Here is a 26,710-nt window from a genome sequence, read left to right as displayed (position 1 = left end):
AGTTCAATAATCTATTGAATTGTAATGTTGTAAAAAAAATAATGAACAAAATATCCTGCCACAACATTAGGAGACCAAAAATATGTTACTAGTTTAGTTTGACAACAGCTACTTAAGAAACAGTGCAAAAGCACAAAGCAAAAATACCATTAAACTGCAAAAATACAGTTTAAACTTTGACACCACATAACAGCTATGTCACTCAGCAATCATGGGAACATGTCTTACAAGTGCTATAACAAGAAACCCCATGATAAATTAAAAAAGTCTAAGATCTACTGTCTCCCGCTGAGGACAAAAAGTAAAAAAAAAAAAAAGTGTATGTGTTGGTTAGTGTCTTACTGTGTGCCACAGGAACAGAGAGCGAATGTGTGTAGAGAAGGAACGCTGACGGTGTTAACATTACAGCTGCTATGTGTTTATTTCCAAAAGTTCTGGTCTGTGGCGTCTCAGTCATCTGCAGTGACTCAAGCAATTACTTTCCATTCAGTGTGCATGGTTGCATGAGTTCAGATGTGTTCGAGTGTAGGTGGCTATTAAAGGGATATCACCATATTTCCAACATTAGCGTTGATAGCGTGAAGAATGTGGGTATTATAGTGCATTTGTGTGTTGAGGAGCGACTATGCCAGTTAATGTGTGTTTAAAGCTGAATGCGTTTCACTGTCTCCTACGCCTGATTAGCCTCCCATTAACTTAGTCACATATCACCCATCAGTGGCTCCAGGCCTTCTCTTAACTATCTCACTGGCCAAACATGCTGCCAACCCTGCACACAGTAAGCAGGCACACTCAACATCCATTCCCATCTGGACACCCATTAGGTACCTATCACAGCGTATGATGATTGTCTCTATTGCAAAGCCATTTGGTTAAAAGAGTAACTCTTGATATCCACAAATGACCCTGAATAACAGGGTGAGTTTATTCATTTTTCTGATGTGACAGGTCAGGAGAGATTTAGAAAACAGTGTAACAGAAATGTATGGCAAAATGCCTCACATGTTATGACAAACTGCTGAAGCATTTTACACGTTAAGACTTATACAATGAAATTATTTTTAAATGTTGTGGAAGTTGAGGCAATTCAACAGAGGCACAAACAGTACATTTTGCTCTGCTTGACAAAAGAAATTGAAAACGTAGGGAAAAAAGCAGAGAATTACATAATCACTTCCATGATGGAAAGACTAAAGGATTTGCAACTTGCTCGGAGGAACAGGAAACTGCTTTTTTTTTAAGGGCACAGGTGACAAAATGGTTTGAAGATTGAACAAGCAGTTTTGAGAATTTCAATTTTGTTCTAAGAAATGCAAAAAACAAAAACTGCAAAGATCAGACGAGATAGCTGGAGGTTGGGTTAAAAATGTTTTTTTTTTAAGGGGCCTTGTTCATTTTCATAGATCTTTTTCTCTATAAATTATTAAGCTTTGTTTCTACTCACAAAGCTTTATCAAATCACAGATGAAGTAAAAACCTTTTTCAACATATTATCTCTTAATCTGGCTTGGCTTCATACACGTATTTGTTGAAACAGGTTTACTGCTGAAACACCTCTTTGCTCAAAACAAATGAAGTCATTTTGCTAAACTGAGACGTGTTTGAGAAATATTTAGTCTTTATCATTTAAGGCGATTGGCATCAGTGAGATCTTTTCTTTCCAGGCAGCATTTTGAAACAGTAATCCACGCTTTTATTTCGACTCGACTGGATTACTGCAACTCACTATATCTGGGAGTCAGTCAGTCGCTGCTCTCACGTCTGCAGCTGGTTCAGAATCCTGCTGCACGACTTTTGACAGGAACTCGAAAGAGAGAGCATGTGACCCCTGTCCTGGCCTCACTTCACTGGCTGCCTGTATATTTTAGGATTAATTTTAAAATTCTTATGTTTGTTTTTAAATCACTGCATAATCTTGCCCCGGCTTACCTCTCTGAGCTTCTTCACCCCTACATACCCTATCGGTCTCGCAGGTCCGCAGATCAGCTGCTCTTGGAGGTACCGAGATCCAGAGGGAAGCTCAGAGGGGACAGGACTTCCTCTGTCATGGGTCCTAAGTTCTGGAACGACTTGCCTTTGCAGGTTAGAGAGGCCCCTTCACTGTCCACTTTTAAGGCTCGTCTTAAAACCCATCTATTTTACTTGGCTTTCAACTCCAGCGGGACCCAATTTTAATTTGTACGTTTGTTTGTTTTTTAAACTGCAAGAGTTTTTATTTTTTTTATTTCTTTTTTTTTTTATTGTTATGTTGTGTTTTAATGTACAGCACTTTGTATCAGCTGTGGTTGTTTTAAAGTGCTTTATAAATAAAGTTGGTAAGATAGATAGATAGATAGATAGATAGATAGATAGATAGATAGATAGATAGATAGATAGATAGATAGATAGATAGATAGATAGATAGATAGATAGATAGATAGATAGATAGATAGATAGATAGATAGATAGATAGATAGATAGATAGATAGATAGATAGATAGATAGATAGATAGATAGATAGATAGATAGATAGATAGATAGATAGATAGATAGATAGATAGATAGAAAATCTATTCAGATGCCAAGAGCAGAAGGGGGAGGTCGGAGGGGCAAAGTGAGGGAGCATGACTGCATGGAAAACTCTAAGCCCTTTAGTCCCTCTGTGCTGCAGTTGTGACAGCCAGCTATGCTGTGCTCCTCCTCACCTGTTATCTGTCCATCACTTAATTGCGTTTACCATGATGTGCAGCCTGCACTATCAGGACTTGAGCTCACAACAATTATTAAGACATTTATATTATTAATGTTCCTGAACATTTTTTTTTTCAGAATACTAATATAAATATAAACTTTACATTAACTGAAAATGTGCAAACAAGCAAATTTTTGCAAACGTTTCTTTGCTTAAAATCTTACTGCTGGTTGATCATTTAGCCATCCCAAGGAAGGAAGAGACTCCAAGCAGAATTTCATTTGTTGGACCATTTCTGGATAAGCCCACCAACAACATATCAGCAGTAAGTTTAAAAAAAAAAAAATCAACCACTACTTTTAACATTTACCTGCAAAATTAACAGTAAATAGTCAAAACACTTGATAACTACATCACCCTGCATTAACTTAAGGTTATCTATTAAGTACTTATCAGTGTGCATTTATGAATGTTTTATGTGGTGTAATTTAATATTATTTTTGCATGGTTATGGAAGTTATATCAGGTGAATAGGAGGTGTGGGACACTGAAAAAAGGTGAATATCATGCTGGTAAGCAGCTACATAAAAATAAATATTACTCAAAAATGTATTTATAAATATTGTATTTTTCTAGCTCAGACACAACACTCAAATTAGCTTTGAATTATTATTATTAATGTTAAATAGACATTAATTGATCAACTGGGCAGAATGTTTCCAATGTTTCCTTGATCAGCTTTTATCCAGTTTTCTTTTGGGATTAACAAAGTATTTTGGAATTGAACTGATCTTTGATTGCCAGACAGGATTCTCACTCTTTGTTAAATGTTAACAAAACAGATTCAAATCCACTACCTCTACCAAATAAAATGTGGGACAATTTTTCAATTTTAACATATTTTGGGGTACTAAGCAGTCAGAAAGTTCACTTATACTCAGACTGGTACACTTAAAAAAAATCTTCTCACTCTCTACCCCTCTCTGTCTCGCATACACACACTCTTTCACACACACACAAACACAAACAAACACACACACACAGTATGTCTTTCTATGCACGCACACACACAATTTCCTCAGCTCCAGCTGCGTCTTAAGAAGTCAGTGCCAGACTGGTAATCTGACTGGGCTAGAAGTTACCCGATCTGTATCCATTACAGCATACAATACCTCTCAGTCTCAAACTCTCCACACTTCCACTAACTGAACATTTTAGAGGTCATCTGAATGGAACCATCTCTTCAATGTTTATATCAGCCATTCTATGGGAAACATGCTGTATTAGGCCCATGTAAACAAGTTAATGCTTCCTCCTTCGGATGTCATATTCAACTTCTACCGAATTGCCCTCTAGACCCTGCTTTGGTAATTTCATCCAGCGGCTGACTACTGAATGTGATAAAGAAAGGGCTAAGGTGTGAGTTTGCTGTAGCGTACTTTATACACATTTCCTATAACTGACATAATCACTTTACCTCTCAGCCCTAAAGCCTGTACATTAGTGGTTCTAATAGATATCAGTTTCCATCAAGTGAACGAATGCATCCTGGAAAAAAAAAAAAACCTTTTAGACTGACGAGTACCAAGGAGCCAGCAAAAGTTGCACTATGACCCAGCTCTAGGGCAAAGTGCCTCTTAAAGAATTTAAAAAATAAAATTCTTGATCAAAAATATTGAAGTTTGTTTTCTACAAGGACAATACGTTTTCCCCTGCATGCTGCAAAAGACTGAGATAAAACTCTTTGAATCATGAACACAATTACAACAAACTGATCTTTCTGAAAATTCTCAGAAAATAATTAAACATCTTTACAGAAATTACAAGTTCAGCGACGTAATTAGCCTTGCACAAAACAAAAGGAGCTAATGAGAGTTTTATTCCTTTAGAACTGAGCTTTTATCCCTGCGATGTGCAACAGCCTTATTAGAGAGCAGTGACAAAAGCAAAGCAACTGGCAGGGGCTTTGACTGTGAAAACCGATACAGTAGCGCTTATTCCCACCAAGGACAATGAAATGTAAGCTATCGCGCTCCCTCGTCACTTCCCAGAACTCACATTGAGGACTACAGCCGGGTGTAGGTGGAAGGTCAAACAATATGTGCGTGTGTGTGATTCAGAAAGCGAACGAAGTCAGTGTGCTTCCAGTCTCCTTGTAAACTAATGGCCGACATGTCCTTTATTTGCTTGCTCCAGAGACAATGACAAAAACGCCAAAGAGCAAACTGTGCTCATCTGAAAGACACAACAGAGGATCTGTCAGCAGCTTTGTCTTCAACTGCAAAACAACCAGCTGACTCTACAGGCCTCGGTTCAGTTCATAAGGAATCTGCGAGTTGTTTTACAGTGGGAGTTTGGGCAGACAGTTAAAATAAACAAGTGAAAATAAAACACCTGCTTTAACTACGTCATTTACTGTCCCTCTTTCTTTTTTCTCTCTTCCTTCCAACTATTGGATTGTTCAGTCGGAGCAGAGCGCGTTGTCAGAACAATCCATCATCTGTGTGTCAACCGCCGAATGATCCCGTTTCCAGACCAGTCAATCATCTACTGTACGTGTCAACAAATGCACAGGGCTGCTGCAAGTCTAAACAAAATGGTTTTAAATCAAATTGAGACGAGTGACCCTGATTCAGCTTCCATAACAAAGCAACGACTCAGGTCACAAATATGATAAGGCTTTAATGTCAAGTCAGACCTGTTTAATGTTCCAATCGAAATCTCCAGCGTCCCTAGAGAGGACTAAATTTGGTTCTAGTGGTGAGATGGGAAAGAGGGCAAAATTCAACAGGTCACTGTTATGCCTCTGAGATGCCAAGCAGGGATGTCACCGCCTCTTGGTAGTCGATGTAAATATTCTTGGCTTGAGGGTGTGATGTGGCGGCAGCTGGCTGGTGAGTTTAAGCAAAAACACACCTGATCTGCAGTGGTGCAGAGAGTACTACACGCTATTTAGACACACTGAACAGAAGAGTGTTCTTGTAGATTTCACATTCTAACATTTTCCTTTTTTTTTTTTTTTTTTTTTTGCCGAGAAGAAAACTTTACATTTTAAAGACTTCAAGAAAACACGGTCATCTTTCATAGCACCTCACTACACTTCATTAATAACAACAAATAGAAACATTAATCAACTCCTGTAATGTTTTCTCTCCCTGTTACTGGCAAAGATGTGCCAGTAACAGGGGAAAAAAGGAGAGTGTAATTTCCATGTTTGGGACAGGTAAGACAAATTAAGACCGATGACTTTGCAAACGCTGTTTCCAAACCAAGTGGACGCACCTCATCTTACACTGAAAGTGTAGGAGATTGCTATGATTCTTAAAGGGATCATCAATAATGACCTTAATAAGTGGTGCATATTAAGGTAAAGTATTACTAACATGTGGCCATACAAAAATGAAATGAACAAGTTTTACTTGAAAAACATCATGAAGTGATTCTGTGGATGTATTGGTGGCCTGATGACACAAAGTTTTTTCTATTTTTTATCTAAAGCTTTTTAAGACAAAAGCACTGGTGTATTCATCGTCCACAAAGTATTATAAGGCTTTCTGACTGGTATAAACTAGATTTGGGTAAAAACCCTGAGAAATCAGGAATTAGTGTGGTTTTAGCAGAATTCAAGAGAAACAGAACCAAAGTCTGATGAAATTTTGAATAGTTTTTTTTTAAACATCCAGAGCATTCTGCTCAAATCTGCACAAATCAAGGACCAATCCTTTTCACTCCTTAAAGGCTCTGCAGTAAAGCATAAAACTCACAACCACGTCACAAGTACTTTTTCATTCAATAAGAACTGGGAAATAGAAATGCAATAATTAATTTAATGTGTATATGTTTTTTCCATTAAATATACATTTTAATGTGAGATTCAGCACATGCTTTACTCTCTGGCAGCTCTTCAGAGACTTTTCAGACAGATTGGCCACTGGTCGCATTCAAATCCTCTGTGTGTTTGTGCGTAAGTTTTGAAATTTCCATTGAATTCTTAATAGCTGCTGGAGCATCTAAAAAAAAAAAACTCTGAGCAAAAGGTCTTGACTACAGATGAAAACCCAGAAGTGACATTTACAGAAACGACAGACATGCGAGAGGGATGGCAGAAACACACGACAATCTCAGCACCTATGAGTAAAAGTTACGAGCCTTTGCTGGCTTAAAATAATCGCTCGTGTTCAAAATAAATGCCAATCTCTTTAAATAGAACAACAGTGAAGAAACGTAATCAAAGAGATAAAGAAATCTTTGAATTTTTTTTTTTTTACAGTAAAAGTTAAAATTATTTGTAACCTGAGAGATTTAAATTGAATTTGTTTTTATATAACTGAGAAGTTTGTTTCTGAAATGAAACAGGCATTTATAAAAAAAACAAATAACAAAAATATATAACAAAACTGTGTAAAAAGATACTCAATTTTGTTCCAGAAATATATTTTCTTTTCACATTGTAATTGTGGTATTTCAAAGTGCTTGATATCATGAAATGTTTATGGAAATGAAGCCAATCAAAACATCCTGCTAATTCCAGTCCAGCTTTTTACATGTTTCCACTGTTATTGACTGATTACTTCTGGGCATGAGTGGCCCCTCTTTGGGGCGGGGAGGTCTCACCATAATCTGTAAAAACTCTCAATCACATCTAAGTTGGCAGTCTGCTTTGGGTCACGCCAAATCATATTACTTCCTCTGACAAGAAAAATGTTAGTGAAATTAAAAAGCAATTTAAAACTAATTAAGGCTCATTCATAAGTTTTTATTAAACAAGCATAACGTATTCGACGAGCTTATAAAATCGCACAACAAACTTAAAAGGTTGTAAAAGCAAAAATACAAGTTTTCCTAAATGTGTAACGATACGATAAATCAAAGATAAACTGACACATTCTTTTCACAACACCTCAAATATCACACTGTTGATACCAAACATGGAAGCAACCAATGCAGCTGATGCTAGTAAACATAACAACTGTTGGTCTGTGGTGGAACATTTGTCTGCCTGTTTTAAAGTGTATTGTGTGTTTTCTTTTCTTTTCTTTTTCGTTCTTTATTCTGGAACTAAAGAACAGGTGCACCGAAAGCCTGAAATAAGTTTTTAAATAAATTTTATTAAAACTGTCATAAATATATGTTTATATACATTTGCTATTTAGCCATTTGTGAAAAAGATACACCAAGTTGACTTTTATTTAAAAAAGACAAAAATGCATAATTATAACATATGGAACGAAAAGCTGAAAAACTCATTCTGCTGAGACATTTTTTGAAGAACTGGCACTGATAAGTTGATCCACTGGGTGCAGACATGAATGGTATGTCCAAATATAACAATTTAAAAAATACTATCAAATATTTTGTGTCTCAGATAACCTCTACAAAAACTACCACAATTTTAAGATATTTGATCAAACTCACTATGATCCCAGATTATTTGCAGAAAACAGACACCGCATACCAAAGTGTGCTTATCAAAGTTACAACTCAAAGAAAAACCTTACTTCACACATTCAAGAAACCACACATAAAAACAGAGCCCATCTAATGAGCTGCAGGAGAGTGACATCACTGCAAAGCCAAGGTAGAAACAGCCGAAGTGTTGAGGGCAGCAGCGAGTGGAGAAAGTTTACTGTAACTTACCGTTGGCCTGTTGTTGGAGGGAAAACAGTCCAAGCAATAACAGAGGACTCCGGCTCCAGAGACAGAGAGAGAGGCAGCCCCTCGGCTTTTCTCCCTGCTCTGGCATGGTACAAGTCTCCCTCCTGTGCTCCTCACTTTTCCTCTGCGCTCCGTTGTTCAGCTCTTTCCACACGCCAGGCTCTGACGCTCACAACCACTGGCTCCCCCTCTGAGTGAGTGTGTGTAGTATGTGTCAGAGAGGGAGGGAGAGCAGGACGTGGGGGGAGTATCAGGCATGCAAGCCACTGTGTGAGTGTGTGGGTCGGTCGCAACTCGAGAAAGAGCACACCACACAAAACACACCAGCATCGGCAGCAGCCGTTGGTGCCGATCGTCCTCCAACCAGGTCTGACAGTAGCAGTGAGGCCAGCTGAGAGACAGGGAGAGAGAGGGAAAAAGGGGGGGAGTTAACTTTACGCTGCTTGTGGGGAGGGCTGACCAACTCACAAACACACACACACACACACGCACACGCACACACACACATGCACGCAGATATTCACTCAGAGATGGAAAGAAAACGGGGGCAGGGAGAAGACATGAGCAAGATGGGGTTTAGAAAAAGTTAGGAGAGTTATGGGGGGATACTGAAGACACAAACTAGGATCTGAGAGATTCTGAGTCTAACTGTTTGCAGATTTTGCTCGAAATAACTTCTGCCTGTACTGTGTGAGATAAAAAATGATACAACAATTGATTACAAGCATCTGAGCAGTGACTAGCTGAGTACTGACTTTATCAGGAGGCTTGTAAAATGCACTACTGGTCATGTTATACTTTTGTTGTTTCAGTCTGTATATCCAACTTGATTATTTAGATATACAGTATATATATATTTTTAAAAACTAATCCAAATCTTTGGAAAAGAAATATGCCTGTCTCCTAAATGTAAGGAGACATGCAGAATGTTGCTCAGAGTACTTTTGGTTTATCTACAATATTTCATAAGTGTCAAGCACAAGCAGGAATCAGAACAACTGTCAATGGAAACATGTTGAGACAGAAAGTCAAATGCAATTCAATTAATTAAAAAAAACAAAAAACAAAAAATACTTTATTATTCTCAGAGGGAAATTTAATGTTGCAATAACTCTTAGTATGTGTTTCTGCACACTCATTATAAATGTCTATCGCTGTGGGCAGGAAGGATCTCACGTAGAAGTTTGTACTGCATCAGATCTGAAAAACCTCTGAATGAAGACACTGTTGTTGTGTCACAACAGCAGTGTGACACAACTGCTCCTTAATTAAATGAAGGACTAAATGGAGCATTCACTTCACAAGACAATCCAGTTCCCAGACCAAGGTAAGCCTTCTTTATCACTTTGTTGAGCTTTTCCAAGTCACTGAGTCTAATGCTGCTGCTCTAGCAGACAGAAAGGATTGCACTCTTCTTCTGCTAACATTGAACGACCTAAGCTTCCTCAAGAAGTACAGTCCGCCCAGCCACTTCTTGCACACAACTTCAATGTTATGTCTTCACTCCAGTCTGTTATCTAGTTTAGTGTTTCCCAATGCTGGCCCTCAAGGCGCACTGCCCTGCATGTACTAGGCGTTTCTTTGCTTCACCCCCGCTGATTTCAATTGATATCTGATTAACAGGCATTTGGTGAACTGCAATCATCTGAATCAGGAACATTAAAGCAGGGAAACATCTAAAACATGCAGGACAGTGAATGTGCCTTGATGGTCAGGGTTGGGAAACACTAATCTAGGTGACAAACCAAGATACGTTTATTCCTCCACAGCTTCCACATGTTCTCCAATGGTAGAACTAGTGTTTCACATATTTCTGTTTCTCATTAAATCCTCAAATGATTTCTTTGTTTTGTTCTGTTTAAGATGAGGTGATTGTTCCAATACAATGAAACAGTCTACCAACTCTACCAACTCTCTGGTCTTGGCCTCTGTTGTACCCCTGATACATAAGATAGCTGCAGTATTTCTAGAATTACTGCAGATGAAAATTATTTAGCTGAATATCTGAGGTATAGACTTGAAGAGCTACTGAGAGTAGCATCCCCTGTGGTGCTGACCACCAGACACGTAATCGATCTCACCAACCACAATCTGTTTATCGCGTAGTCATTAAGGATAAAGGCTGCCATAAAATTGTGGAGGCCTCTACCTGTGTCTTCTGAAATAACATATAACCGAAACAAATTTGTGATTTCTTTCCATAACTACTGCCATAATTCATCATAATAGTAATATATAATCTCACATCTGTGCTTAACACGCCCTAGTTGGAAAAACGTACTGGAGTTGCTTGTTGTGTCTGCAACACCTCACCAGGAAGGCGTCCACAAAAACGTGTGTTGTAGATTCGAAAAGTTTGAATTCATTGTTTATTGTTCAGTCCTACATTTTACATGCAGTGCTTAAAAACCAATTCCAACTTCATTGATCCCACCCTGTCGTATATAGAGAGAATACAGTGTAACCATTTTTGGCAGCTTAACAATTTTTGGCTATAATCTCCACATTCTCGTCTACGTGTTGAGTTTAAGATGATGACCTTTAGAGAACAGGTCATTTCAGACCTGTTGAGTTCACACTCCACTAAACGTTGTTTGACTGATAACTCTCCAGATTCTCCTCCCATAATCAGTCAGAATTACGTCTCACTCTTTTTCTACAGGGAGCAAAGTTTTATTTTTGAAAATATAACAGTTTGTATCTATAAATAGATACTTTATAAAACCGTGTTGAGAACACCTCTTCGCACAGTGGAGAGCTGTTCAGGTGGCTGGCAGAGACACTTTAAAGGCGCTGTTAGAGATTACATCATAGAGGCCTGAGGCTTTTATACTAATAAATAAATGGGCTGAGACACTCTAATAGACCATTTCCTTTCCAGAGCTATCCTCTTGCCTTTAGGGCATTTACTGCTGACAAAACTCCATGTGTATGTGTGTGTATGTTTCTGCTTTGAACAATTTTCTTTTAGCATGAAAAAATGCATCACAGATTTGAACCATCACTATATAAGAAACTGATTCAATGTCTTTAAAGTTTTTGGTAAATGAAACACCTAGATATGTCCTTATAGTTTATTTTATTTGTTCGTTTTCATTTGTAAAAACAAAGAGTAGGGATAAGGCTGATTATCTCTCCTTGGAGAAAGAAATTAAAAGTAGGCTACTTCATCATTAGAGAGCGGTTCCCAACCTTTTGTATACAAGATTAAAAGTTTAATCAAATCAGATCTGAGTCCTGTTCCAAGTTTCAATGAAATTCTAGTCATAATTTGCACATAGTGTAAGAAGTACAAAATAGAGTTTCACCAATCAGTTAAGAGATTCTTCAAACTACCCAATATTTCTACTATTGACTTTGATTTTGGATTGACATGCAAAATAAAGAAAAATCTGAGTATTTAACTGAGGGGGGAAAAAAAAGACAATTTTCAGTTCTTTTAGGCAGTTTTTAAATAAAATAGATAAAGACAATTAAAAAAAATGAGAGTTATGAATTGATCTGAAAATACAAATTTTCTTTTAAATCCATACATTTTCTGTTGGATTCAAAACTATCCCCATCAAAGAGGTGCAATATGTTTGCTTTTAATTTATGTATTAGATCCCTTAGAAAGAAAATTAAAAAAAATCTGAATTAGTTAAAATTATTATCAACACGTCAGACCTCAAAGAAACATGATTGCTGAATTTCCATCTTTCAAAGCACAAAGACAGTGTGTATTTCATCGGACAATTTTAATCTATTTTGGAGCAGACAAATCTCAACAGACTGATTAGATGTCAGGTCTATATGCAGTAGGTAGAGCCCACACAATATTTTTTTGAATAAAAAGTCCAAATCAGAATTGGCATGTCAGAAATCTGTATGGGTAAAGACAGGAAAAAAAATATTATAATATAGTAATATTACCACATCAAAACATCAGCTTGGGAAATCTGATAGAGGTTTTATTTTGCATCAACATAAAATAAAAATTCTCTATGCTCTTCTTATTAAGATATTTCACTCATTATTGTCTATTTTTTGTTTTCTGTAAAGCAAAAAATGTGCCTGCCCTCTCCCCCCCTTGCTTCTGTCTTTCTTTGCTGCACTCCTCCCCTCACTCCCCTTCTCTAGTGAACCAGAATGTCATTTCAAGCATGTCTAACTGCGGGAAGCCTTTTAAAAACTGTGACAGCATTTGCCCCCAATAGCTGCGAAACTGTGTATGCGAGTGTGGATGTTTGTGTGTGTCATGGGGCATCAGTCTTCAATACCTTTTAAATAACAGTTTTTGAAGGGGTCACTTCTTGATCAGCATATGATATCTTGTCTTCAAGCAAATCAGCACAGACATGCATCACACACACACACACACGCACACACACGCACACACACACACACACACACACACGCATGATTCTCTTCACATGATGAATGGCTCACACTGGCACAAGCAAAGGATGAGCAGTAAAACTAAAGAAAAAAAAACAGAGGCAAACAAAAGGATAGTGACAAGAAAATATAAAGAATGGTGGATGTGTGTGCTCATTATACAATGATTTCTGATGAACAAATGATAAATGACGCATGGCAAACTTTAGGGCAGAAGTGAGAGTTCAGAGAATAGATGAAAAGCAGTAACATTGTTTGTAAAGCTTCCACTTTAAGCCACAAATGAAGTTGCCTGTATCCAAGTCTTCAGCAGGAATGTTTCTCTGTCTCATAGGTTAACAGCATTCAAACTGCTTTTGCTCGTTCGGATGAAAAACAACAGCTGATGCCTGAGGTCAGCACTTTACCTGATGTGCAACTCTGAATCATTTTTGACATGCTGACACAACACAACAAAATAATAACGTCTTTCACTGGGGATGAAATTTGTACTTCAGTATCATGTCTTTTTAGAAGGTGAATCTTTAAGACATTTGTCTTTATTCTCTTGAGTTTAAAAATAATATAAAAACCATGACACATAGCTAGTTAGTGGTTTGTCAATGGGGACAACCTTTGTGGTAAGAGAGACAAATCTTTTCTGGTGATACTGGAAAACCCAACACCTTTGTTACATCAGAAAATGTTGCGTTGAAGCCTCCTTCAGATTAATGATATGTTTTATGCTTGTGGCACAAAAGAAAATGTGGGAAATTAATGTTCCAAGAAAAATATCGATTCCTTCTGCCTTGATAAAGAAACATCCAACGTTCCACCTCTTTGTGAAGAACGACAAGCATCCTATGTGGTTTAAAATGACTGAAAACCCAACCTATAATCTTGGATTAAACTGCCTAAGTCACACTGAAACATCTATGATGCATAGTCAGCTAATTAATACCATCTCAATTTACCTTTCTCTGTTCCCTTAAAGAAACCCTTATCCTTTTATTTGATGTGAACTGACAAGGAGATAGAGGATTAGGTCAGCCTTTGAGAAACACCTCAGTGGCACAGCAGCACATCTGCTAATCCCCATCCATTCACTTCAGTTTATCTTTAAACTAACAAGCAGTTTAACATAATCCACTTTAAACCCGTCTGTTCACTCCCATTCAACTCTGCATTTACATAGCAATCCTTTCTGCCTGAATGCTTTGTCGAACAAGAGAGACGCTGTGTGTGGGAGTTGAGCTGGTTTCCTCTTTTTCTATGGACCATTTCTGCTCTGAAATTCTCCACCTGGAGAAAATCCACACTGTGGTGCAATGAGGAAAATTGTTTTTGTTTGGCTGCTCGGCACTTTGCGTTAGAAGATGAAGACATTTAGCCTACAGATGTTTAAAGTAAGAATTATAAAATAGTCCTAGAGCATGAAGGATAATAAGTAAAGGATTGTGAAGAGGGGAAGAAAAATAAAGAGTAAGAAAGGGTCAGAGGAGTTTAACATTGTCATCAGTATTTGGTCTGGTGCCTGGGGTCCACTAAAGCGTTTTGTAACCCATCACAACACCTAAAACGGCTTAGTTCCCAGAGTGGGAAGAAAGGCGTGATGATGGAGCAGTGACAGTTTCACCTCTGACCTCCTGTGGTATGGTGTCTTTATGTCTGCATTGCTCAAAGAGGATTCCTGCTATTTGTGCTAAAGTAGGGGGAGAAGGGAGTTAGCTTCACAGCAGAATCAGTTTGGGAACATCAGTCCTGGATGCTAACTGCTTAGTTAGAAACTCAAAAGTCCAATCTTTTTAAAATCAGGGAAAGTGCCTTACTAAAAGCAAGACCTGTATGATAATGAGCCAGAGTGGCCAATGGTGGCATATATTTCCAAAATGGTCCTTGAAATGATGTTAATAATGCAACACAAATCTGGAACAAACTTCCAGAAAATGCAAAACAGCCAAACCAGCAAGTTACTTAAGATAAAGACTAAAAACCCCACCTGTTTATAGTTGCCTTTGATTAAAAACAGAACAATAATTTATATATTTGGTGTGTGTTTGATTATGATTACTGTTGATGATTTTGATGATGATGATGATGATGATATTTAACAAATGTGATGTTTCATTGTTTGTTTCAGGGTTGGTTGCTGTATTGTGTTTTGGTCAATCACGTAAAACACTTTGAACTGGCTTAAGGCAACAATTGTTTCTGAAATATGGAATACAAATACATTTGACTCAGCAAGAAGCAACTAACAGATACATTTCAAAAAGAGTGATTGCGCTTTCTCCACTCATAATGCCACCTGGGGCAACTGCCCATATGGCTCATATAAAAAAAAAATCATCATTACTGTTGGAATTTGTTATTTTCTTAATTCCCAAGGTGTTTAAAAATAAAGCCAAACATCCTGAAATGCAAAAACACTGTTTAAAACATAATTTGACATGCTGAAACATAAAAAAAAGATGAAAATTCTCCCGAATGCCACAGTCATTTAATTCACTTCTACAAAAAAAATATGTTGGGGAAATTGCAATGATGGAAAAGCAACTTTAGAAAGACTTCACTGTTCCTTTTAGCTTGCTCTTCCTTTCTCACTCTTGCATGTTGACACTGACAAAACGGCTTTACTTTTCACATCTCCCAACTTGCATTCATTGGTGTCAAAGCTGTTCTACCCATTTACTCCTTTTTCTTGAACTGTACTGCAAGATCAGGAGGGGTGTTCATTTCTAGGTGAACTCAAGAGGTGGTGGTCCTCTAACCTTCAAAATGGACCTTTCCTGCTCTGTTTGGAAGATTAGGTGACCACTAACCCAAAAGAAATGAGACACCTTAGACTACCAGGCAGCACAGAAACAGTGGCAGCCGGCCTCAGGGGTGGGGGGTATGATTATTATCTCAATCCCAAACTATATTCTTCCATTTCTGGATTTCAAAAAAAGTAAATTCTGCATTAATCTTAAAATTACTGAAATATCAACTCAAATTTTCCCTTTAAAATAAACTGAACTCTTTCAGCAAACAGCTTACTCATGTTCAAAAACATTAACACTAAAGACAAATTCACATGCAAGCAGACACAGAAGCTCTTCATGGTAGATGTTGAAATATTTAAACTTAATGAAAGTCTATTGATTGATTGGGAATTACTTTTATAGTGTGCTGTAGTAATTTTAAATAGTCACAATAGCACCTTACAACTAGCATATAATTATTGGCAGGGATGACGAGACAGAATAGAAAACCAAAAGTTCAGTATCAGAAGATCCACTCTTCTAATCCCAATGCGATAACGAATGTATGGTTTATTGCTGTAGTAAATTTCTTGCAAAGACAGCTGGTTATAGTTTCAAATAAAGTTTTATGGAGAGTAATATTTCTGCATGATAAATGCTCTGATAGTTGACTAAAAGGCACATAATTTTTGAAGTCAATTTTCCGATTATATCAAAGTAAAACAAATTGATTTAATATATTTGAGATTTTTGTAAAAACAAACACACAAAAGCATGTGAATTGATTGTGCGTTTAGAAGTAGGAAAGCAGGAATCAGGGTTGCTAAAGAAGAGTCCAGCTGGTTAAAAGGGAGGAATGTTTACAATGGCATGGCAAGGTAGAAAAACCTCCCAGAAAAGATCCTGAGTGGGAGCTGAGAGAGCAAGAGCTGTCCCACCTGCTCTGTGGGATCCGTCCTGCCTACTACAGTGATTCACAAATCCACTTTTCAAACAATGAGGATCATATGCTGCAGCCACCCACCCACGTGGTTTTTGACTGCCATCTGTAACTAAATAAAGGTTGCAAATCAAAAATGCTATTTAATTTTACTTTAACAAACTTTATTTATGAACAAGACTGAATAGACAATAAATGTTTTTTTGAGATCTTATCTAAGAGGTGTCAAAAAAGCAAAAATATCATTAAGTATTCCAGTAATGTGTAAAACGCCCTACACTTGTGCTATGACAACAGATGGATTGGTTGCAGTTAGAAAAACAATTCACTTAAAATTTCAAAAATCCAACTAAAGTCCACTTTGGTTCTTATACTTATTTTTCCCTAACTAAACTAATCCATTAAATTAAAGCCAGTATCTAACATCATGACAACCTTCCAATTGTCTCTTATGTCAGACATTCAGGATTTAATATTTTTGTTTTGCTATGTGTGGTGTCATGAGATCAAGGTTTAAACAGTTCGTAATGCCTGCAAAGGACATAAACTAGATCTCAAAACATCTGAAATTGATAATCTTAATACTATATGCAAGATTTCAAGTGACATCCAGTTTTTGGAAAACTATAAGTTAATCCTTATAACAGGTAATTTTATACATTAATAAGACAAGACATATGAGCTTCATGTTAACGTGCCAGAATGAAAAACAAAAAATCAATATAGAAAGCGAAGATTAGAATAAAACTACACTTTGTGAGTAGACTTAGTAGCCAAAAACAAGTCTAATTGCTCTTATCACAAGTGAGACAATTATTTTCATTAATGCTGAAAAAATATCTTGTTAATAATCAGAGTTTTAGAGAGCAAGTGTGACCTAACTTCTCAATGGTGGACCTAAAAAAAAAAACTTGTGGTTACACTGGTGCAACTAATCATATGGGAAAAAGAAAAGTCTCAGCATCACATAAAGTCTCCCTGTGGTTAAACAGAAACACATCAAGTCCATATTGTGGTCTAAACCAATTAGAAAATATAAAATCTAGCTTGGAATATGTCTCCTCTCAGCTTAACCACGAGAATATCTAAAAGAAAAACAGATTGTTGTCTTACAAGACTTGCATGTAAGATACTGACTGCATAGACACACTCCTCAGAATCCCAGTTAAAATGTAGCACAAAAACTATAAAACATTAATATAATTAATTTTCTCATTTTTTGTATTGAAAGTAATAACAATAAGTTACCCTTTGTTGATGCTGAAAATATTTCAATAACAAAACCCTGTGAAATATTTTCATTTATTTCCATTTATTTTTACAATCAGTTTAATTCACACAAAATATGAGAAGCACAAATTGAAATTTGTGTCACCAACAGTGTGACTTGCTGTCATGCAAGGGAAACATTGGCCAGAGATTTTCTGAACTGAAGAAGTTACTAAAATCCTGATGGAAACAGTTCAAAAAGCTGCAAAGGAGGCACATGCCTGTCATGAGGCAAAATAATTGAAGGAGTAGCGGTTTTGCTGCTGATATGTTACTAGAGCCACAATTTGAAGAAGCAGTTTTAAAACCACAAACTGACGATGGCAAATTAGCTATGAAATAAGCAAACAAAACTAATTTACAAGAGCCACAATATCTAAATATCTGTACTTGTCAGGGAACATTTGTTACAGTTAGATCACTGGCAACTCTTTTAGACAGGTCATGAGGACTGATATACAAACATGGGCTTCTGGTAATTCCAATTAACCATTTTACACTAACCTAGTTTCACCCGTAGTCTTTGGGGCCTTCCACTAATAACAGAGCAACACGTGTTTCTGAGGCAAATGGCTATTTCTTTAAAGCCAAGAATACTTCAGTTTAATATAACGACTCACTCTTAGATTCAGGGTGACAGACCTGAAGCACCAACAGATTATCTGAAAACTTAGCAGAAGAAAAAGAAAAAAAAAAACTGTTCCCTGTTCTAGGACTTGTTTAGGGCCAAACAACTTGGTGACACCAGGAACTGGAACCTGATCTACAAACCAGATGTACAAAGACAGATATCCATCCACACACAGATGCAGTAACCACACATTCCATAACACTTGATTACCCATAACACCAGTTCATTTAGAGCTGCCAAAAGCCCACAGTTTGAAGGACTGATAACACCACCTGGTTGGAAAAACAGTGCTTCTTTGTGAGAGTTCTCCCTTTAGACTTTACCAATTACAAACATCATGTAAGAGATTTAAGAGATCATCCTTAACACTTCAAAGGAGAGTGAGAAGAGAGAGGTTTGAGGTGAGGGTAAAGACGACGGGAAAACTGGAGTCAAGTAGTTGGATTAAAGCAGGCAAATCAGAATAACAAAGAAAAAGTTACGATAAAGCAAGGCATGTTTATTTGTTATATACATTTCAATATCAAGGGAACTCAAGGTACTTTACATAATGAAAAAACAAATCAGCAAACATTACATTTTCTCCAAACTCTAAACAGTTTGGGGTTTAGCCTTGATTTTTTAGAAACTTTGTATTTCAGCAGTTTTGTAGTTTTCTGTAAGTTTGTTCCAGATAAGTGGGGCATAACAACTGAATGGTGCTTCTCCATTGAAACTAACATCAAAGTTGGTTAGCTGTTGAAAAGCAGCTTTTGCAAAAACTTTGCAGATTAATGGAAGATTGCAAATTGGCCTGTAATTTTCAATAGCGACTTGTACAGATTGTTTGATAACTGCTGTTTTTAAGCCTGGGGGGAGGGGGGAACACCTGATGAGAGGGATACATTTAGAAATTGAATCAGATCAGACACAATGAAAGGCAAACCTTTCTTAAAGAAAAATATACCTTAATTTCCATACTATAAGATGCTACTTTAAACAATGCGATGCAGCTAATATACAACTTATTCCCAACTGGTTTCGCAAATTTGGCAAGATGCACAGTGCAGAGAACAACACATCAAGACGAAAGAGTAACAACGAATGAGAGATTGAGGAAGTGTGTGCAAGTCCAGGGATACCTGCAGGATGTTATCGGATGGCACGCATAAAAACCACCACCATTTTATCTGATGACTATTAAAACCAAGATGGTTTGCAGCTCCGGCAGGTCTCTACTTCCTGAACTTTTCCAACCGTTGGATCCAGCTGAACTGTTATCGTTGCAAATCACTTACAATATGTATTATTTTAGGATCAGGTTGCCATCGAAAAAGAAGAGGGTCAGACAAAAGAAGTACTGCATTGTTAAAATGAGGTGGGGGAAGTGATGGGAGCAATGCCAGTGTCAGGCTAGTGGTGGTGAAGCATGATGGTCCACTTGGGGTGAGTGGCGCAGTGGGATAAGAGCGTGGGGAGTTCATGCCCCCGTCAGGCCCTTTTCACACTGCATAAACAAAGAGATTACAGTGAGAAGGGGCTCTGTGCGGCTAACAAGCAAGGGTACCCACACACACCCATTTCAGCAGAGTCACACACAGAACTCATACTTTCACATGCACACAAGTACATACTCTCGAATCCATGTTAATATATTGGAACATACAATTAGAAGGACAAATCCATGCAAACAAAGATGCTCCCCAAAACACAAGGTCAACATAATGAAAACACACATACAACTAACAAGAAACATCACAACATAGTGGCGCCACCTGTCTCCTCTTCACCAATTAATGAGCCCCCGGCTCCCGGGATGCTACAACAGGGTGGCAATTAGCAGGGGGAAAAGAAGAGGGGGTTATGAAATGAGGGAGAAAAACAGACAGTGGGGGGGAGGGGGGGAGTAGGAGGCACAGAGAAGGGAGAGACATACACATTTTTTTAAAAATAAGTCTGAGCAAGGAAACGACAAGTTTAACACATTGGTGTAGCCAGAAGAGCCAGGCAAAGAAAGTAGAAATATTTGTAATAATTGTAAGCTAATGTTTCAATCTATTTCATTGTGAGAACAACCAAAGTTAGGATATGCCCATCTTAATCACACGATAATGTTCGTTTAACGTGTGCAAAAAAATTAAATGGATGAATAAAAAAATGTAATCATGTGGCAGATTAGTAAACAGAAAGAAGTTGGACCTTAAAGTGCAAAAGCGCCCAAGTGTGTATTTTTAATATTTTATTGAGAAACATTAAGGATGAAAAAGAACAAAGTATGACCTTACAACAACAGAAGAAAACCTGGATTTGTGGCTGAGCCTGCCTGTTAGTTTCCCTTTGTATTTCCATCCATCATAATTTCTCTAATTCTGTCTCCTTCCTTCTGCCATCCAGTCAATCTTTGCTTCCTGTTTTTCACTTAAATACATGCACACACACATTCTTTTGTTTGCCACCTGATAACAGGCAGTTATTCATACTGTCTCCCGACCCCCTCTGACCCTTGAACTCTGAGACCTAAATACGGAACAAGAACTGAGAGACTGGTCACACATTTGCTGGCAGTCATTACATATAGACAAACACACACACTGAAAAGCCAGAGATGTCTACCTATTCTAATTTTGGATTGAAATTAAACTACACTTTTCAACATAGCTGAATATAAAAAACTATACTGGAGAATCCCTCCAAGTCTAATGTATCTAAAGAAGCTTAGAATAAACTTAAATGAACTGAAAAATGTCTGCAAATATACAGAACTGCCTTTTAGATATCGATCCTCATATTTATAACACTATTGTATCCTTATTGGAAGTTTAGATCAACTCCACTTTTAGGTCCACAACAATAAAAGTTTATTGAACACAATTTGATTTTATGTTAAGTGTAAATTCAGATTTTAATAGCCTATGCTTTAAACTCTTAAATTATTAAGAAAATAAAGCCAAAGTCCTCGAGAACTAATAACCTACACATTTTAGATGCCTTTTTATGCCTTTTTCCATTCTTTACAAGCAAAAACAATTTTATTGTCAGTCCAAAGAATGGGCTTTTAGTGTTGCTCTACAACTGTCTGTGTGACCTACACAAACAACAATATTGCACAGAGCAAATGAAAACGTAACATTAGTTATGTGCTACCATTGTATCCCTGACTGTATTTACTTAAAGATTAAATGTGACTGTAAGACATACACGAGCCAAAGTAGTTTGGCTTGCCACACACAGAAGGCAGGTGTGGGGTCAGAGTTTCGGTCAGCGGCCTTGGTCCAACTCCCAAATATAGAGAATCCACTATTCAGAGATCCTTAGGTTCACTGCCGTTCTCGGATAACCACCACAGACCTTTTATGTCTGGAGAAAAGCATGAATGCCGAACACACAAAACATGCATTCATTCCTCCATACATTCTCTGTCTTTTATCAGAAGTGTTGAATAAATCCGTGGAGATTTATGTTTAAATTCCACAACATATTCACACAAATTTAGTAAGACATATAATATGGAGCACGTTGAGTTCAATGAGATCACTAAGATATCCATGACCTTGTTACCAGAAAACATGAATGCCTATTCCTCTCTTACCTCACAATCTAACCAGTCACCCACATCAACTTCTTTGCTTCTTTACAAAATCTCTCCCTATCTCTGGGTCTCAGAGAAAACACTACGCACAGTGTCCATTCAGCGTATAACAGAAGACTTGTTCTAAACAGTGAAACACTGCACTCACACTTTGACCTCCGAAGACGAACTCTGAACTCCAAAATAAGTTGTGACACATAAAAACATGCATTTACACGCATGTGAGAGAGGCTTGTGTGCATGAGGAAGATGCAGACTGATCCATGCAGATGCAGTTTGTATGCAGAATTATTGATATGCCTGAGAAATATGTGTGAAACTCTTGATATACAACCTTGAATGTCAGGACATTTGTGTTGCTTAAGTAGGGAGAAAAAAAATCCCACTTAGAGTTAATCTGAGAATATAAGAATTTTTATTTAGTAGTTTAAGACTTCTGCTTCTATTGACTAGAAATACAACATGACAGAAAATCATACTTTTCAACCATTCTTCAAAACAACTTATGTCTTACCATCACAAACATAAATATATAGGATGTGCTGAAGTTTAGGGGGACTTTAATAAGTGCATGGTCAGAAGACATCAATCTTTTTTAGAGTATGTGGTATCATGAAGTCTCTGAAATACAAATATGTTTAATATAAACATATTTGTATTGACATTTATGTTTAACATGTTGGACTTGGATCAGAAAAGTTCATAAGGTTCAAGTAAGGGAGTATGCTCCAGAAATTAAAAATTTAATTCATTTTCATCTATTTTTTTTTGTACATTTTCACTGGTGCTGCCAAGAATTAAGGACGGTGCTTCTTTGTAACAAAAAGGCACCCAAAGATCAGAATGCAATACAAAAATGTATCTTAATAAGTTTATTTTGATAATGTGGTATGAGCTCATACTTAGCATAAGGAAACCCAGTGGGAAGAAATATAAAAGATGAAGTTGGAGAGAAAATATGAGCATCAAATCTAAAAAAAACAGGCTGAAGTGTCTACCAACCCGACGAGATTTCAGTTCTTTTTAGTGCAAAATAATATTTTGTACAACTTCATCAGGCTGTCTTTTTAACTTAAAAGTAAAATACATTATAATAATGTTTAAATATGTATTGTAAGCATGGAGTATGTCGATTCCAAAAATCTACATGCATATTACTCAGAATGCGTATCAAAGAATCCATCAAAAAGAAAAACCTAATTGTTCTTCCAGCCATAAATTTGTTAGTGAATACAAGTTCCTGCAGGTCATTATGGAGCAGGGAAACTCCCATTTTCCTCCAGTGAAATAGTTTCAATTTGATTGTTACAAAGCCATCTAACAGCAGGAGATTTAGCTATGAGTCATTCTCGCTCTGCTCTGACAAAGAGAGAAATCCATGAGCGGTAATGAAGACAACTTATTTGATGCTTTAAAATTTTGCTATGTACTAGTTATTGTGGTACAAAAGTTAACAGAAGGTCAAACAAATCAAATAAAACACCTGGATCTGCAAATAAGCGGCGCTTTGCCAGTACTAATAGCAGAAAACTACTCAGGGTCCTCCCTTAGGCTTATTTTCTATTAAAGTGGGGATGAAAGAAAGCGGCACAATTTTCAGTCAGTGTATTCTTAAACACAGAATGGCCTCTAAGTAATGGCAACTTTATTGCTCCCTAGTACTTGGCTGAATTCCTCCATTCACATACATACATTTGCATATGTGCACTATATATGTGTGAACAGTTCTATCTTTGAACCAGTAATTGCTTTTAATACCACTGGGAACACCACACAGATCGTGACAGAGTTTCACCCACAACTAATGATTATGTAAATACGATAACCATCTGTGGATATAATCGTGCGCGTGTGTGGGTGTTCTCCCTAATATTCTTTTATCCCTTATCATATGGAGATCAGCTGTTGGACAAATGTGCTATTGTTGAAGGCCGAGTTAGAGGCAAATGTGCGCCGGCAGGCTTGTGTGTCTGTGTAAGTGAAGTTGTGCTTTACTGGTTCAGGGCCTCATCTGTTTCCCTGATACCGCGGAGGATCACATGTTGCTTCAGATGAGAAGTCCGGAGCTTGTTATTAAATGTCATAGGCCGATCTTCTAGAATAACCAATAAAGTTCTCGCGGCTTCCTCAGCTGTGAATATGTGGAAGTGCACACGGCTGACACGCAGTGAATGCCGTGCAGACCCTGCGAAATCCACCAATAAGAGAAACAATAATCCATTTATCTGGGTGTCTGTCTTTCTGACTGACCAACAAATGCTAAGTGCATGCACACACAGGCACAAAATGCCACTGCACTGCTCCTCCCCACGGCTTAGAGAAATTACTGCCACCTGAAGCGGAACCACGTCCATCATGAGGAGGCCCCACAAAGCCCCACAGGTGTCCTTTAACATGTCCAATGGTCTCCTCCTCCCCCAGCTCTCCATGTGTCCATTCATCTGGCTGCAGTGGAGAACAGCAAAACAAAACACATCCCTGGGGGAGTGGAGGGACCTCACAACTAACCAAGCACATGAATTCCTCTGTTCTGCAGGCACAGCTTGGAGCATCGTACCTATTGACAGGGCAGTCAAACTATTACTAAATTAATCATGTTGTAATCTTAAAGAAGTTTTATTTTTATACATTGTGTGCACAGGATTTTTTTTTTCAGTACTGTAACTTAGTTCACATGACCTCATATTGTGTTTCTGCTCTCCACCTGTATGGTGTTAAAACAGTCTGATTTTCTGCCAGAAATGAAAAGCACAAATCACTTCACCCTGACCAGACTTGTTGTGTTAAAATGAACACAATGAATTATGAGAGACAGGTGCAAAACACTCCAAACCACAAAGACCAACTTTGCATGTTTTGCAAAGACTTAGAGCTGGCTGTGGTTTAAAGAATTGTTCCTAAGCCAAACAAATAGGGAGAAATTGAGCAATCAGCAGTTCCTGCAAACTTGCCTTCAATTGAAAATCGCACAAGATTTTCCAGATGCTGTCAGTCCATATTAATCTACACAGGGGCTGGCTGCGTAATATAAAAATAAACAAATGTTCACGGTCTCCCTCTAAAATAAAAACCTCAAATTCTTTTTTTTTCTTCTTCTTTGTCTTCCTAAAGCCAAGCTACACGACTTTAGGACACCTCGGAGAGGTAATAAAATAAAACAGTGACTGGAATTCAAAATTCACAAATAGACAGCTGCGCAGACAACAGCGCGCATAGGTAGGCAACACAGCAACGAAGGGAGTCAGAACCAAAGACAGACAGAAACACAAACAGTGAGACAGTCAGTTTTAGAACAAACACAAAGCTGTCTCCAGCGTCACCCAGGAAGAAATGCTGTCCTTTGATCTCAACCCATGAAACCTGGCAGCAGTCTGAAGAACTGAATCACCTTCCAAACAAACGTCCACACTGCTAACACCCTCAAGGTCAGAGCAGACGTGTTTTAGTCAAACATTTTAGTGTGCACATATGAACACTTAGAAGGCTCAGAGGGAGGATCAGTAATGTGGACATGTAAATGAGGCATAATACCATTTACAAAAGCCAATACCTGCAGCTATAGCTTCGCCTTTAACCACCTTACTGCAGTTTTATAAGTGAACAGGTCGCTTCCAGCCAATCGTGCGTTCTGCTTTCACTCGACTCCTGACTGCATAGCTGCGAAGTTCCTTTCTGGTAAAACTGGGAGCTGCAGAAATTTATTTAGAAGTCTGCTCAATCCCACACAGGGATAATCACAAAGACCTCTGCTTACAGTGTTGGAACACAAACTACTTTTTACTGCTGCTGAAGGCCAAAGGTTTGCTGAAGCAGCAGTATGAACAAATGTACTTCCACTAACATACAAATACAATTTGGATGATTTTGTCAACTTCGGGGTCAACTTTTAAATAAAATAAAGTTAGTTCAAATCGATAAGAACTCTGTGCAATCAAAAATTTGCCTTCCATTTCTCAATTTAGGAATCTGAAGTGTCAAATGAGTGTCAAAGTAAACAAACAAACAAAAAAAATAAGCATTTAATGGCTATTGCTTAAAAATTGAAATTACACATCTATAAAGTGTTAATTCTCTTGGTCTGTCTGAATCGGCTCCTTTCATTTTGGCAAACAGGTTTTTATTTTCAATAGCTTGCCATTGTATGAAGAGCTTTGTAGGAATGAATGGAATTAAGAAATTGCATCTCATTTTAGACATAACAAATGCAAAGTTGTAAATACTTGGAAATTCAATGCTCCAGCCCTGGACAACAGTCACAGTGGATTATGTGGCCCTAAAAGAAAAATAACTTCCCAAATCACGCTTTTATTTTCATTAATCTGTTAAAAAAAAATCACTTATCCACTGCATATCATTTTATCATCACAGCCAGTTCAATGTCTTTGATGAGTACAATCATAAACAGCCAAACTTTTAGTTTCAGAATATTATTTTATTACATCCTTTATCCATTGGTTATGGTTGTGATTCCTGTTTTGACCACTTGTCTTTTTTCATCTTTTGAGACAGAACTAACAAAAACTATATGTTTTTTAATCACATAATCATTTTAGTGAAGTTCAGGCTACAAAATGTTGTGCTTGTTTATCTAGAAAAATAATAGTTAATAGCTGCTGAAGCAATAAACAGTAAAAACATACATATCAGTTAAACAGAAGGTCTGTGTCCAGATTGGCTCATTGCAACATCTACACAGCAGGAGTCCTTGGAGTCAGATGCAATGGAAACAACTGGAAAGGTTTTTTTCAAGTCTTTTCATGAGCTCACAAGCAGCACCTTCCCTCACCTCTCTTATTTACATTTACACATCATTACACTGGCCCGGCTCCTCACCCTCCAGTTGTTTTCAGGTTAGAACCTCTCCATGCTGAAAGAT

The 26,710-nt window shown here is 37.5% G+C and overlaps 1 protein-coding gene across 2 annotated transcripts in view; it reads right to left on the bottom strand.

The window, feature by feature from the left end:
- bmpr1ba (bone morphogenetic protein receptor type 1Ba) overlaps positions 1-26,710 on the bottom strand; it is a 66,496-nt gene that overhangs the window by 19,018 nt on the left and 20,768 nt on the right. For both annotated transcript variants that reach the window (XM_014985312.2, XM_088008829.1), the window contains exon 2: positions 8,309-8,717. In XM_014985312.2, the coding sequence (XP_014840798.1) occupies positions 8,309-8,414 (106 nt within the window). In that variant the 5' untranslated portion in view covers positions 8,415-8,717. The remainder of the gene's footprint in view (positions 1-8,308; positions 8,718-26,710) is intronic.

Source organism: Poecilia mexicana, unplaced genomic scaffold (assembly GCF_051168715.1).
Source record: "Poecilia mexicana isolate PSO_F unplaced genomic scaffold, ASM5116871v1 scaffold_9, whole genome shotgun sequence".
NCBI classification, from domain to species: Eukaryota; Metazoa; Chordata; class Actinopteri; order Cyprinodontiformes; family Poeciliidae; genus Poecilia; species Poecilia mexicana.
The sequence above is the reverse complement of the archived record's forward strand: the minus strand, read 5'-3'. Positions and strand labels throughout refer to the sequence as shown.